The sequence below is a fragment of the Oncorhynchus kisutch genome, linkage group LG16, assembly GCF_002021735.2.
Source record: "Oncorhynchus kisutch isolate 150728-3 linkage group LG16, Okis_V2, whole genome shotgun sequence".
In the NCBI taxonomy this organism is placed as follows: domain Eukaryota; kingdom Metazoa; phylum Chordata; class Actinopteri; order Salmoniformes; family Salmonidae; genus Oncorhynchus; species Oncorhynchus kisutch.
The window spans coordinates 25,839,382-25,853,514 of NC_034189.2; the positions used below are offsets into that span (position 1 = coordinate 25,839,382).

At 42.1% G+C, this 14,133-nt stretch overlaps 1 protein-coding gene across 6 annotated transcripts in view; it reads right to left on the reverse strand.

Moving 5' to 3' along the window:
• Window positions 1–227: 227 nt before the first annotated feature.
• Window positions 228–14,133, reverse strand: part of LOC109906539 (serine/threonine-protein phosphatase 2B catalytic subunit alpha isoform) — a 104,287-nt gene continuing 90,381 nt past the window's right edge. For 2 of the 6 annotated variants that reach the window (XM_031792121.1, XM_031792118.1), the window contains 4 exons: window positions 8,594–8,691; window positions 8,056–8,064; window positions 6,037–6,066; window positions 228–2,174 (listed from right to left, as the gene is read on the reverse strand). In XM_031792121.1, the coding sequence (XP_031647981.1) occupies window positions 1,984–2,174; window positions 6,037–6,066; window positions 8,056–8,064; window positions 8,594–8,691 (328 nt within the window). In that variant the 3' untranslated portion in view covers window positions 228–1,983. The remainder of the gene's footprint in view (window positions 2,175–6,036; window positions 6,067–8,055; window positions 8,065–8,593; window positions 8,692–14,133) is intronic. The other 4 variants (XM_020504278.2, XM_031792119.1, XM_031792123.1 and 1 more) reach the window with 2 other exon arrangements.

The window sequence follows — 14,133 nt, forward strand, 5'->3', positions numbered from 1 at the left end:
CCCATTTACATCAAAAATTGAGATTTGGTTGTAAAAAGCAGAATTCTCCTTTAAGCCAAGTCTCTTAAGTTCCAGTGACTAGAGAGATACATGCTTTTTGGGAGGCAGCTATGAAATCCAATTTCTGAAATAAATAGTATGCTATATATAATAATTTATGAAGAGCTCATTATGAATGTTTTGGCGTACACCATGTAAATCATCATTAAAACATTTCCAAAAGTGTATATATTTAGGATGTAATACATTTTTTATTTTTTATGTTTACATTGACTTGAAATCTGAGAATAGGAATATACCACACACAAATAAACAGTTTCATTTAAGTTGAAATACATGCACATTTTTTATTAAACAGTAATATAAAATACTTTTTCATAGTTGAGTGCATGCTTCATCTGCCAACTGGTTTGAAGTTAAATTACAAAAGCAAGGCTTTATGTCATGTAGTGAATTACTTGGGCACTTAAGCAGTTGAAAAAATAACTTTTTTTTGTTTTATCTGAATGTATTAAGCAGTAACAAACCTGTAACTGAAATACAAAGCAGAGTTCCAAATAATAATAATAACATTATTAATAATAGTAATTAAATTACACTTTCTGTGGCACCTTTACAAAACAGAACAAACATTTCTAACCCGTTATATGGCACTAACAGTTATCATGCATTTTGAGTTCCACATGTAACCACAAACCTCACAAGAATGGTCAAACATGCTAAATCTGACTGTGTGCACTTACAAGTGCATGTTAAAAATAGATTCCTTTTCCATCTCAGATAGTTAAATGTTTCAATTATAAAAGAAGTTGAAGGCATATAAAGCATTATCATGGTGTTAATTTAATGAATGCCGATATACGTTTCCAGTATATATTCACTAAGCGCACTACATTTAAAAACAGGCCTCCGTAGCCAAGGCATTCAATTCATTTATCCAATCCTTTGTTTCATTTTATAAAACATGCATAGGCAGACACTTTCAGTTGATTGTTTTTTTTTGTTGACACAATATAGGTTCTTTATGTTTACTTTGTTCACAATACTTTTAAAAAGAGAAAAATGAACACTCACAGAATTCCAGCAAGCCACAATAAAATGTAGAATCCCAAAAAACAACAAAAACATATTTGCAAATAATATATAAATGTAAATTCCAGTTATGAAACTCCCAAAAAATAGGTATTCATCACCAAGGTAATAATTTGCCATTTTCCAGAAATCTGGGTCAAAAGCACACACCAAATGAACCTGAGGTAAGCATAATCTGTACAAAACCATAAAACTTTAAATTTTTGGGGCATTTAAACAATGTTGCAACATTCTTTTTAAGACTGCCTAATTTATTTCAGAGCTATTTTATAAGAGTAGCAAAAAAAGTTATTAATAAATAGTCCTTACTTAATTTGTACACCCTTATATGTTAAAAACATGTTTTTTAAATGTTTTGCCCTTTTTAGTGCTGTATATTGTAAACGTACAATAGTTAGTAAGAAGTTACACAAAATGTCCATATCCAGTAAAACCGGGCTCTCCAACCCTGTTCCTGGAGAGCAACCGTCCTGTAGGTTTTCACTGCAACCCTAATCAAGCGTACCTGATTCTAATAATTAGCTGGTTGATAAGCTGAATCAGGTTATAGTAGTTACAACTGGGGTTGGAGCGAAAATCTACAGGAGGGTAGCTTTTCAGGAACAGGGTTGGAGAGCCCTGCAGTAAAATGAGCTAGGGGCTTTCATAAATTCTCTCTCTCTCTCTCTCTCTCGCTCTCTCTCTCGCTCTCTCGCTCGCTCTCTCTCTCGCTCTCTCTCTCGCTCTCTCTCTCTCTCTCTCTCTCTCTCTCTCGTCTCAGAATCAAGCACGTCATCACCAGCTTCGAGGAGGCCAAGGGCCTGAAAAAGTGAACGAGCGATAACTTTCCGTAGTTCGACCCACCCTGGTCGCCACAGACTGCCACCACCAGCCGTGGTGGAGCGTGCCCCTTCACTGGATGTTGCTGCTGTCCTTGGCGTCTGTGCCATTGGTCTCCGAGGACAGAGCCTTGTTGAGGGAGTTGAGGCTGGCGTCTGAGGGGAGGCCGTCCCGCCTCGGGGGCATCCGCTCGTTGATGCGGTCCAGGCCCTTGGCCTCCGCAAAGCTGGTGATTTTGTGCTGGGGCGAGAAGCCCTTGATGGCTGGAGGATGGAGGGATGGAGAGGGGAAAATGGAGGGAATGGGTGATTTAGAGGAGAGAAGTAGAAAAGACATGTACAATATTTAATAAGGTTACTTATTTCTGGTTCAGAAGCACGTTTGGGTTGCCTTTGGTTTTGTTCAGAGTCAATAATTAATAGTGATAGCAATCAAGTCATGTGATGACAAAATAATGAATTCCATACAATGAATAAAAATCCATTTGTCTGAAATGGTTGACTATATAAACCATTGCACTGAATGGAAAAATCCCTTGATGGTTGTTAGCATAGCAGAGGCTTAGTAGACCAACCCACAGAAACCACAGCATCGACATTTTAACAATATAGTTATTTGTGAGAAAAATATATTTCTATACTATGCTTCTCTCAATAGTATCACGCCAATGTGCATTTCATCTGCTTAGTGTTTTCCTAGAAACAACTACAGTAAAAATACAAGTTGGGTGCGTGTATTTATAAGTATGTATATAACTTAACTTCTTCATGCAGAGACATTTTGAAAACTTAAATGATCAATTCTATCTATTTTTATTCTCAACTTGTAATATCATAGGTATGAGCCATCCCATGTAGTGTTCATTCTGCCTTTTGAAGACATTAGAGAAGTATAATACAATCAAGATGAACAATTCATCAGAGTAAATGACAACACAATATCAACACCAATTACCATATTATCGTAATTATATAACCCGAAAGACAAATGGATTACATAATCCTACTGAAGAGGGTATGTCTGGTGCTGGAGGTAAATAGGTTTTCATTGTACCAGGAAATATTTACAAAAGTAAAAACACTGCTGATATATCACATAATTAACTCACAAGCAGAAAAGTATGTACACTCCTGGCCAAAGGTTTTAGAACACCTACTCATTCAAGGGTTTATCTTTATTTTTTACTATTTTCTACATTGTAGAATAATAATGAAGACATCAAACTATGAAATAACACATGGAATCATGTAGTAACCAAAAAAAGTGTTAAACAAATCAAAATACATTTTATATTTAAGACTATTCAAATAGCCACCCTTTGCCTTGATGACAGCTTTGCACACTCTTGGCATTCTCTCAACCAGCTTCACCTGGAATGCTTGTCCAACAGTCTTGAAGGAGTTCCCACATATGCCAAGCACTTGTTGGCTGCTTTTCCTTCACTCTGCAGTCCAACTCATCCCAAACCATCTCAATTTGGTTGAGGTCGGGGGATTGTGGAGGCCAGGTCATCTGATGCAGCGCTCCATCACTCTACTTCTTGGTCAAATAGCCCTTATACAGCCTGGAGGTGTGTTGGGTCATGGTCCTGTTGAAAAACAAAGGATAGTCCCACTAAGCGCAAACCAGATGGGAAAGCTGTGGTAGCCAAGCTGCTTAAGTGTGCCTTGAATTCTAAATAAAATGACAGACAGTGTCACCAGCAAAGCACCCCCACACCATAACACTTTTTCCTCCATGCTTTACGGTGGGAAATACACATTTGGAGATCATCCGTTCACCCACACCGCGCCTCACAAAGATACGTTGGTTGGAACCAAAAATCTCAAATTTGGACCAAACCAAAGGACAAATTTCCACCGGTCTAATGTCCATTGTTCGTGTTTCTTGGCCCAAGCAAGTCTCTTCTTCTTATTTGTGTCCTTTAGTAGTGGTTTCCATGCAGCAATTCAACCATGAAGGCCTGATTCACAGTCTCCTCTGAAAGTTGACGTTGAGATGTGTCTGTTACTTGAACTCTGCAAACCATTTATTTGGGCTGCAATTTCTGAGGCTGGTAACTCTAAATGAACTTATCTTCTGCAGCAGAGGTAACTCTGGGTTGTCCATTCCTGTGGCGGTCCTCATGAGAGCCAGTTTCATCATAGCACTTGATGGTTTTTGCGACTGCACTTGAAGAAACTTTCAATGTTCTTGAAATGTTCCATATTGACTGACCTTCATGTCTTAAAGTAATGATGGATTGTCGTTTCTCTTTGCTTATTTGAGCTGTTCTTGCCATAATATGGATTTGGTCTTTTACCAAATAGCGCTATCTTCTGTGTACCCTCCCCCACCCACCTTGTCACAACACAACTGATAGGCTCAAACACATTAAAAAGCAAATACATTCAACAAATTAACTTTTAAGAAGGCACACCTGTTAATTGAAATGCATTCCAGGTGACTACCTTAAGAAGCTGGTTGAGATAATGCCAAGAGTGTGCAAAGCTGTCAACAAGGCACAGGGTGGCTATTTGATGAATCTCAAATATAAAATAGATTTAGATTTGTTTAACACTTTTTTGGTTACTACATGATTCCATATGTGTTATTTCTTAGTTTTGATGTCGTCACTATTATTATACAGTGTAGAAAATAGCAAAAATAAAGAAAAACCTTTGAATGAGTAGGTGTTGTAAAACTTTTGACCAGTAGTGTATGTAAGTCAATTATGAGATGAAATTAAGCATTTAGGGGAAAATACCTGTGCAAATTATTCAGTGTGAAAGTGAACGTGGAAGTAAATAGTGTAAAAAAAAGAAAAAGAAACTGTATATTTCAAAAAGGCACAATTGAAAACACCTGAGGACCCCCAGGACCAGACCACCCCACCACTGTACTACACAAACAAAACAAAAGGACCAAGGAAATGGAAAATAGAGAGTGGGGCCCACATACACTGAAACATACAGTATACCACAGAAAAAGTACTACAACAGTGAGACTATGCTCACATGCATAGACACTACTACAAAAGGTACTTGTTGCTAACCACTTGTTAAGCCTGCTCAGAACATGCAACAAATTACTAAGGGACAAGGGGGCTATAATGGTAGTCAGCAGTTACATTTTCAGGATATCCTTTTTCTGGATCAGAACAATTTGGGAGGAATTAGCGATATTATTAAATTATGGGTGTGGAGAGAGGGGGCTGATGGGTCTTGCAGTTTGTGTTGCTGCATAGTACAGGTCAGACACAGGTTATTAGCAGCTCAACAAAGAGAACAGGACACAGCAGGCCCACAGAGGAACCACATGGAAAAATAAGCTAAAAGAGTCTCGTCACTGATGCACGTCATCCTCTAGGGGGCGCTTATGAGGAGTCGCTGAACAATTCCAACTTAAATAGCAGCTAGCTAGCAAATCGCTATTTAGTGCGTAGTTGAGCTTGTTCTTTGTTGCGTGGCTTTGTTTGCCCATTTTCTTTTTGGAGTTGGAGGCCAATTTGACTTTCAAAGCCTCTGTTGGAAAAGCAAATTTTGTTCTGATTTGTTTCTATCTCACGTATATTAGTGCCAAGACAAAGCACAACTGTATTAGTTGTTTCAAAGGGGGACAATCAGATCGGTCTTTCATAGGAAGACTGAGTGGGTGGATGAGTTGGTGTAGGGGCATGGGGCGTTGTATGAAGTCACAGGTGTGACATAATATCCTGCTGAGTGCTGTTGTTTTTCAGACAAACGTATGAGTGGACACTACTTAGTGGAGGGGATACTGCAAAACAATGTACATACAGACTAAGCTGAAAACCTTGTCGGTGGGAGGGTGGCTATATCCTAGCAGGTGAAAAGAAAAGTAATGCATTTAATGCTATCTGCCTAGTATGATCTTTGTTCAACAGTGATATGATCTTTGTTCAACAGTGATATGATCTTTGTTCTCCTTTGAAACAAGTGTGGCTTTTCTGTACTCTCCCCCCTCTTTTTTTTTGGGGGGGGGGGTTAATTATTATGCCACAATTTGTTAGCTCAAACATCCAACACACTCTGTAACAAGCTACGGCGAGATGGATGAAAACGCAGCAGGCAGGGGCCCCTGTCTATTGCGGTAAGAAGCAACAGAGAGGGCCGCCGGCCTAGTTACCTTCGTCTGCCTCAATAGCCTCAATAGTAGCTGAAGAGAAGAAGACGGGGGTTGCAAAACGAATGAGAAGAAGGGTGACCAGCGAGGAAATCATTTGGTTTTTTCCCAGGAACCGGTCAATGAGCAGCAAAAAGAGAGAGCCAATGCAAAGACAACAATGTTAAAAACAAAAAAAATCCCTGTGTTTTTCGGACAGAGGACACTCATGGGAGGAGGAGCAGGAATCAAGCGGGTGTGTTAAGACAGACAAAGAAGGAAGGGGGTAGTTAACCAAAAAGGTGACAGACAGAATGGAGCAAGTCAAATACCCATTGTACACAAATGTGTGGTGCGCTGGTATTTTGAGCTTGGTAAAAACGGCACCCGTGTTTGACAAAGGGACAAGAAGCGGTGCTGGACGGCTATAGAAAATGGATGTCGGGGAGGGGGATGCCGTGACAAGTAGGACTGGAGAGGGTTGATGATTATCAAAGAGGTGAATGTGAATATCTGTCTGATGTATCCTCACTCAACAAACTACACACTAGAGCGTTGGGGGGGGGGGGGGGGGGGTGACGTATGATCGGTGTTTAACAGGAGTTAGGCTACAGTACATGTAGACGTGTGAGTGAGAACAGAAACAACTCTGCCAAAGTCATAAATGCGGCTGCAGCTGAACAACCGAGCTCAGATAAAAGAAAAGAAGAATGTTCTCGGGAAACATAGGCTACAAGCTATCATGAACTGTAGCGCAGCCGCGTCTTTTGACACGAACCGGCGAAAGAGCAGATGCACCTTTAAAAAACACACCGTGGGAATATTTTGATGCACTTACCACTTACCGTACAAATCCTTCTGTTCTATAGCAATACTTATCATCAAACACTTATCACCAGAAATACAGAAATGACTCTGTACTCAGGTGGTGCACACAGAGAAAAAGAAATGGGCTCGGGTGGGACTGCAAATGATACTTAGCGGCTACAGCTCTACAACTTGAACAGGTCGATGTGGCTATGGAGGTACGATACATAATGCACAAGAGCGACGTACACACACAGGAAAGCTACAAGGAGGTCCAAATGAAACCAAGTGGTTGATGGATTGCACAACATTGCGGTAGAAGCACATTGGAGACTGTCTGAACAATAGGAGCCTATGGCGAGCTGTGATTCTACCAATGCTGCGACAGAAAATCTCTTTGAACATCACTCTGCCTCCCAACATGGCTCCTCCTCGCTACTGCATCTCCATTGGATGGCTTTGGCCCATCGTTGCATCACTGGGAACTACTGTACATGGTTGCCCCTATGCAGTCGGAATCAACAATGTGTGGTTTGTGTGTGTGTGTGTGTGTGTGTGTGTGTGTGTGTGTGTGTGTGTGTGTGTGTGTGTGTGTGTGTGTGTGTGTGTGTGTGTGTGTGTGAGAGATAGAGTTATAGACTACAGTTTATAAGGCAAACATGTAGCATTTCTGTGGTAAACTTCGGGAGAAGTGAACCAAGAAATAGATGTCGACGGTTCAGAGCAGTAGACTTAAATTCACTGTAGGCCTAAAACAACTGATAGAGGAGACTTAAACTGACCAAGAGAACCAAAGAGAGGAGAATGAAGTTCTTTGGATTTCTGCCTTGTTTGTGGGTGACAAGGTAGATAATATGTATCCCCTTTCATACACGGTTGTTTATGTCAATTCCAATTCATCCTTTGCATCTTACTCGGTACCTAGCCTTCCCTGACATCTTAAAAATCACTTCAAATTTGTCAAATCAAAGGACATGATTTTGTTCTATTTAAAATAAATTATAATTCTAAATTGTCTATGTTATAGCCTGATTCCGTCGGTAGATTATTCAATTCATCTTTGGAAGAAATGTCTTCCCTGTGGAAAAGCATCTTATAATGCTAGTCTGTCACGTAAAGGAGATCGATCGATCGTCAGACTGTTTTTGGGAGTGTTTGGAATTCAACATGGGAGGGTGAATTCTACAATATTCTCACAAAACACTGCTGACACAATACTTGCACAACAGATTATACCTGTGGTTTCTAGGGAAAGAGGAGAAAGAAGAAGACAGAGACAATATTTGAGATATAACCAGTAGATTTCAGAGAGGAAGGTGGAGAGGGGGGGGGGGGGGGGTAAGGAAAGCAAGACAGCATTAAAAGAGACAATGGCGAAAAACTACTAACATTTTATGACGGTATTATCTAAAACCAACATCAGAGAAAGGGGCCACGCTTTGCAGTACTTAGATATTAGCTTATTCTAGGGTAACCTTGCTGCAGTAATGCTTATATTGACTACAGATAGTTACATTGTATTTCCCACTGCTGCAACTGTGTTCTATGACATAAAAGTCGTAAAGAAATATACCGGGTTTAAGAGAAAATGCCCTGAGAGAAAAAAAAAAAGTGAAATAAGTATCAGGTATCTGCTTGTCTTTGAGGTAGATACATTGCTAATTAAATATTTTTATAAGTGTGTATTGATGGGGGCGGAACATGGTGGCCTGGGGAGTGTGAGGGGTGTTGTGGGCTAGGCATGGAGGTCCAGGGTGTGTGTTGTGCGGCGTACCATTCTGGAGCTTCTCCTTGCCTCCGGACAGCACTCCACTGGGCAGCATGCCGGTGGGGGTCAGCCCTTTCAGTGTCAACACACTCTCACTCTCCTCCCTGCAGGGACAACAAAGAAAGAAATGGAACTGGATTCAACTAACCATGAAGCTGTTTATTAGCTCAATGTTTATGAAAGTTAATGCTCCTATTCCTTCACCTGTATAAAATGACAATCATCCATGAATTTTCTCAGCGTTCAGTCTCTTGACCACGATGATTCAGGATGTTGTTTTTGAATTGCTTGTTTTTTTGCTGTTGTTGTTGCTTGACATCACTTTGAAATGCCTTTATTTAATGAATAGTGCTATAAAAGTTTAATAAATGATTATTATTATCTATTGGGAGTTGAACCAGGAAGTGAGAGGTTAAACAGAAAAAGGAGCACCGAACAGGAAGAGTTGAGACAGGAAGAGCTTTTCACTATTTAAAAAGTAACTGTCCAGTGTTTCAAGATTTCTATGAAATATGACCTATAATTAATAAACATTTGAGTGAAATAGTTTCCCATACAAAAAATGGTAATTAAGTTGTTTAAAAAGCAGATTTCCTGTGTTTGAATGTTGTAAGCGTGCCCCAACAACAGAATGGTGTGGGCGTATACCAGTCATTCAAAATATTCATTCGAGTAGACCGCTGATTGGCCAGCTCAGCCAATGAGCCAACATGACATCATGTTTGAAACAGTCTGTTTGAGATACAAGTTTGAGGTGTTTCTTCTCCAATTTAGGCTCTGGCCATAAATACGTGCATAGGATGAGTCAACAACAGAATATTACCTTTTAAAAGTGAGAATTTCACTGGACAGTTACTTTAAGAGATAATTGGGGACGAGGTTGGTCGACGCGCCATGCCAATTAGTAATACATCAAGAATTTTGGCCCATGATAAAAGGTTTTCAATGAAGCCTAATTCAATTAAAATCAAATCAAATTGTATTTGTCACATGCGCCAAATACAACCTTAACGTGAAATGCTTACTTACAAGCCCTTAACCAACAATGCAGTTCAAGAAGTAGTGACTATGCATAGATAATAAACAGCGAGTAGCAGCAGTATGAAAACAAAAGGGGGGAGTAATCAATGTAAATAGTCCGGGTGGCCATTTGATTAGATGAGTTGTTCAGTAGTCTTATGGCTTGGAGGTGGAAGCTGTTAGGGAGCCTTTTGGTCCTAGACTTGGCACTCCGGTACCATTTGCCGCGCGGTAGCAGAGAGAACAGTCTATGACTTGGGTGACTGGAGTCTTGGACAATTTGTTGGGCCTTCCTCTGACACCGCCTAGTATATACAGTTGTTGTCGGAAGTTTACATACACCTTAGCCAAATACATTTTAAACGCAGTTTTTCACAATTCCTGACATTTAATCCCGTAAAAAAATCCCTGTCTAAGGTCAGTTAGGATCAACACTTTATTTTAAGAATGTGAGAATGATTTATTTTAGCTTTTATTTTCTTCATCACATTCCCAGTGGGTCAGAAGTTTACATGCACTCAATGAGATTTTGGTAGCATTGCCTTTAAAATGTTTACCTTGGGTCAAACGTGTCGGGTAGCCTCCGCAAGCTTCCCACAATAAGTTGGGTGAATTTTGGCCCATTCCTCCTGACAGGGCTGGTGTAACTGAATTAGGTTTCTAGGCCTCCTTGCTCACACACGCTTTTTCAGTTCTGCCCACACATTTTCTGTAGGATTGAGGTCAGGGCTTTGTGATGGCCACTCCAATACCTTGACTTTGTTGTCCTTAAGCCAATTTGCCACAACTTTGGAAGTATGCTTTGGGTCATTGTCCATTTGGAAGACACATTTGTGACCAAGCTTTAACTTCCTGACTGATGTCTTGAGATGCTGCTTCAATAGATCCACATAATTTTCCGTCCTCATGATGCCATCTATTGTGTGAAGTGCACCTGTCCCCCCTGCAGCAAAGCACCCCCACAACATGATGCTGCCACCCCCGTGCTTCACAGTTGGGATGGTGTTCTTCAGCTTGCAAGCCTCCACCTATTCCTTCAAAACATAACGATGGTCATTATGGCCAAACAGTTCTATTTTTCCTTCACCAGACCAGAGGACATTTCTCCAAAAAGTACAATCTTTGTTCCCATGTGCAGTTGCAAACCGTAGTCTGGCTTTTTTATGGCGGTTTTGGAGCAGTGGCTTCTTCCTTGCTGAGCGGCCTTTCAGGTTATGTCGATAAGGGACTCATTTTACTGTGGATATAGATACTTTTGTACCCATTTCCTCCAGCATCTTCACAAGGTCCTTTGCTGTTGTTCTGGGGTTGATTTGCACTTTTCTCACCAAAGTATGTTCACCTCTAGGAGACAGAACGCGTCTCCTTCCTGAGCGGTATGCCGGCTGTGTGGTCCCATTGTGTTTATACTTGGTACTATTGTTTGTACAGATGAATATGGTAACTTCCGGCGTTTGCAAATTGCTCCCAAGGATGAACCAGACTTGTGGAGGTCTACAATTTTTTCTCTGAGGTCTTGGCTGATTTATTTTTATTTTCCCAAGATGTCAAGCAAAGAGGCACTGAGTTTGAAGGTAGGCCTTGAAATACATCCACAGGTACACCTTCAATTGACACAAATGATGTCAATTAGCCTGTGTCAGAAGCTTCTAAAGCCATGCAATCATTTTCTGGAATTTTCCAAGCTGTTTAAAGGCACAGTCAACTTACTGTATGTAAACTTCTGACCCACTGGAATTGTGATATAGTGAATTATAAGTGAAATAATCTGTCTGTAAACAATTGTTGGAAAATCATTCCAATTCCAACAATTGTTGGAAAATCACTTGTGTCATGCACAAAGTAGATGTCCTAACCAACTTGCCCAAACTATAGTTTGGGCAAGGCTATCAAACAAGCTAAGCGCCAGTACAGAGACAAAGTAGAATCTCAATTCAACGGCTCAGACACAAGAGGCATGTGGCAGGGTCTACAGTCAATCACGGACTACAGGAAGAAACCCAGCCCAGTCACGGACCAGGATGTCTTGCTCCCAGGCAGACTAAACAACTTTTTTGCCCGCTTTGAGGACAATACAGTGCCACTGACACGGCCTGCAACGAAAACATGCGGTCTCTCCTTCACTGCAGCCGAAGTGAGTAAGACATTTAAACGTGTTAACCCTCGCAAGGCTGCAGGCCCAGACGGCATCCCCAGCCGCGCCCTCAGAGCATGCGCAGACCAGCTGGCCGGTGTGTTTACGGACATATTCAACCAATCCCTATACCAGTCTGCTGTTCCCACATGCTTCAAGAGGGCCACCATTGTTCCTGTTCCCAAGAAAGCTAAGGTAACCGAGCTAAACGACTACCGCCCCGTAGCACTCACATCCGTCATCATGAAGTGCTTTGAGAGACTAGTCAAGGACCATATCACCTCCACCCTACCTGACACCCTTGACCCACTCCAATTTGCTTACCGCCCAAATAGGTCCACAGACGATGCAATCTCAACCACTCTGCACACTGCCCTAACCCATCTGGACAAGAGGAATACCTATGTGAGAATGCTGTTCATCGACTACAGCTCGACATTCAACACCATAGTACCCTCCAAGCTCGTCATCAAGCTCGAGACTCTGGGTCTCGACCCCGCCCTGTGCAACTGGGTACTGGACTTCCTGACGGGCCGCCCCCAGGTGGTGAGGGTAGGCAACAACATCTCCTCCCCGCTGATCCTCAACACTGGGGCCCCACAAGGGTGCGTTCTGAGCCCTCTCCTGTACTCCCTGTTCACCCACGACTGCGTGGCCACGCACGCCTCCAACTCAATCATCAAGTTTGCGGACGACACAACAGTGGTAGGCTTGATTACCAACAACGACGAGACGGCCTACAGGGAGGAGGTGAGGGCCCTCGGAGTGTGGTGTCAGGAAAATAACCTCACACTCAACGTCAACAAAACTAAGGAGATGATTGTGGACTTCAGGAAACAGCAGAGGGAACACCCCCCCATCCACATCGATGGAACAGTAGTGGAGAGGGTAGCAAGTTTTAAGTTCCTCGGCATACACATCACAGACAAACTGAATTGGTCCACTCACACCGTCTTTGGACACTGTGCTATCTAACCTCCAAACAAGCTTCAATGCCATACAACACTCCTTCCGTGGCCTCCAACTGCTCTTAAACGCTAGTAAAACCAAATGCATGCTTTTCAACCGGTCGCTGCCTGCACCTGCATGCCCGACTAGCATCACCACCCTGGATGGTTCCGACCTAGAATATGTGGACGTCTATAAGTACCTAGGTGTCTGGCTAGACTGCAAACTCTCCTTCCAGACTCATATCAAACATCTCCAATCGAAAATCAAATCAAGAGTCGGCTTTCTATTCCGCAACAAAGCCTCCTTCACTCAAGCCGCCAAGCTTACCCTAGTAAAACTGACTATCCTACCGATCCTCGACTTCGGCGATGTCATCTACAAAATGGCTTCCAACACTCTACTCAGCAAACTGGATGCAGTCTATCACAGTGCCATCCGTTTTGTCACTAAAGCACCTTATACTACCCACCACTGCGACTTGTATGCTCTAGTCGGCTGGCCCTCGCTACATATTCGTCGCCAGACCCACTGGCTCCAGGTCATCTACAAGTCTATGCTAGGTAAAGCTCCGCCTTATCTCAGCTCACTGGTCACGATGGCAACACCCATCCGTAGCACGCGCTCCAGCAGGTGTATCTCACTGATCATCCCTAAAGCCAACACCTCATTTGGCCGCCTTTCGTTCCAGTACTCTGCTGCCTGTGACTGGAACGAATTGCAAAAATCGCTGAAGTTGGAGACTTTCATCTCCCTCACCAACTTCAAACATCAGCTATCTGAGCAGCTAACCGATCGCTGCAGCTGTACATAGTCTATTGGTAAATAGCCCACCCTTTTCACCTACCTCATCCCCGTACTGTTTTTATTTATTTACTTTTCTGCTCTTCTGCACACCAATATCTCTACCTGTACATGACCATCTGATCTTTTATCACTCCAGTGTTAATCTGCAAAATTGTAATTATTTGCCTACCTCCTCATGCCTTTTGCACACATTGTATATAGACCCCCCCTTCGTTTTCTACTGTGTTATTGACTTGTTAATTGTTTACTCCATGTGTAACTCTTTGTTGTATGCTCACACTGCTATGCTTTATCTTGGCCAGGTCGCAGTTGCAAATGAGAACTTGTTCTCAACTAGCCTACCTGGTTAAATAAAGGTGAAATAAAATAAAAAAAAATAAAAAAAACACAGACAGCATCGTGAAGAAGGCGCAGCAGCGCCTCTTCAACCTCAGGAGGCTGAAGAAATTCGGCTTGTCACCAAAAGCACTCACAAACTTCTACAGATGCACAATCGAGAGCATCCTGGCGGGCTGTATCACCGCCTGGTATGGCAACTGCACCGCCCTCAACCGTAAGGCTCTCCAGAGGGTAGTGAGGTCTGCACAACGCATCACCGGGGGCAAACTACCTGCCCTCCAGGACACCTACACCACCC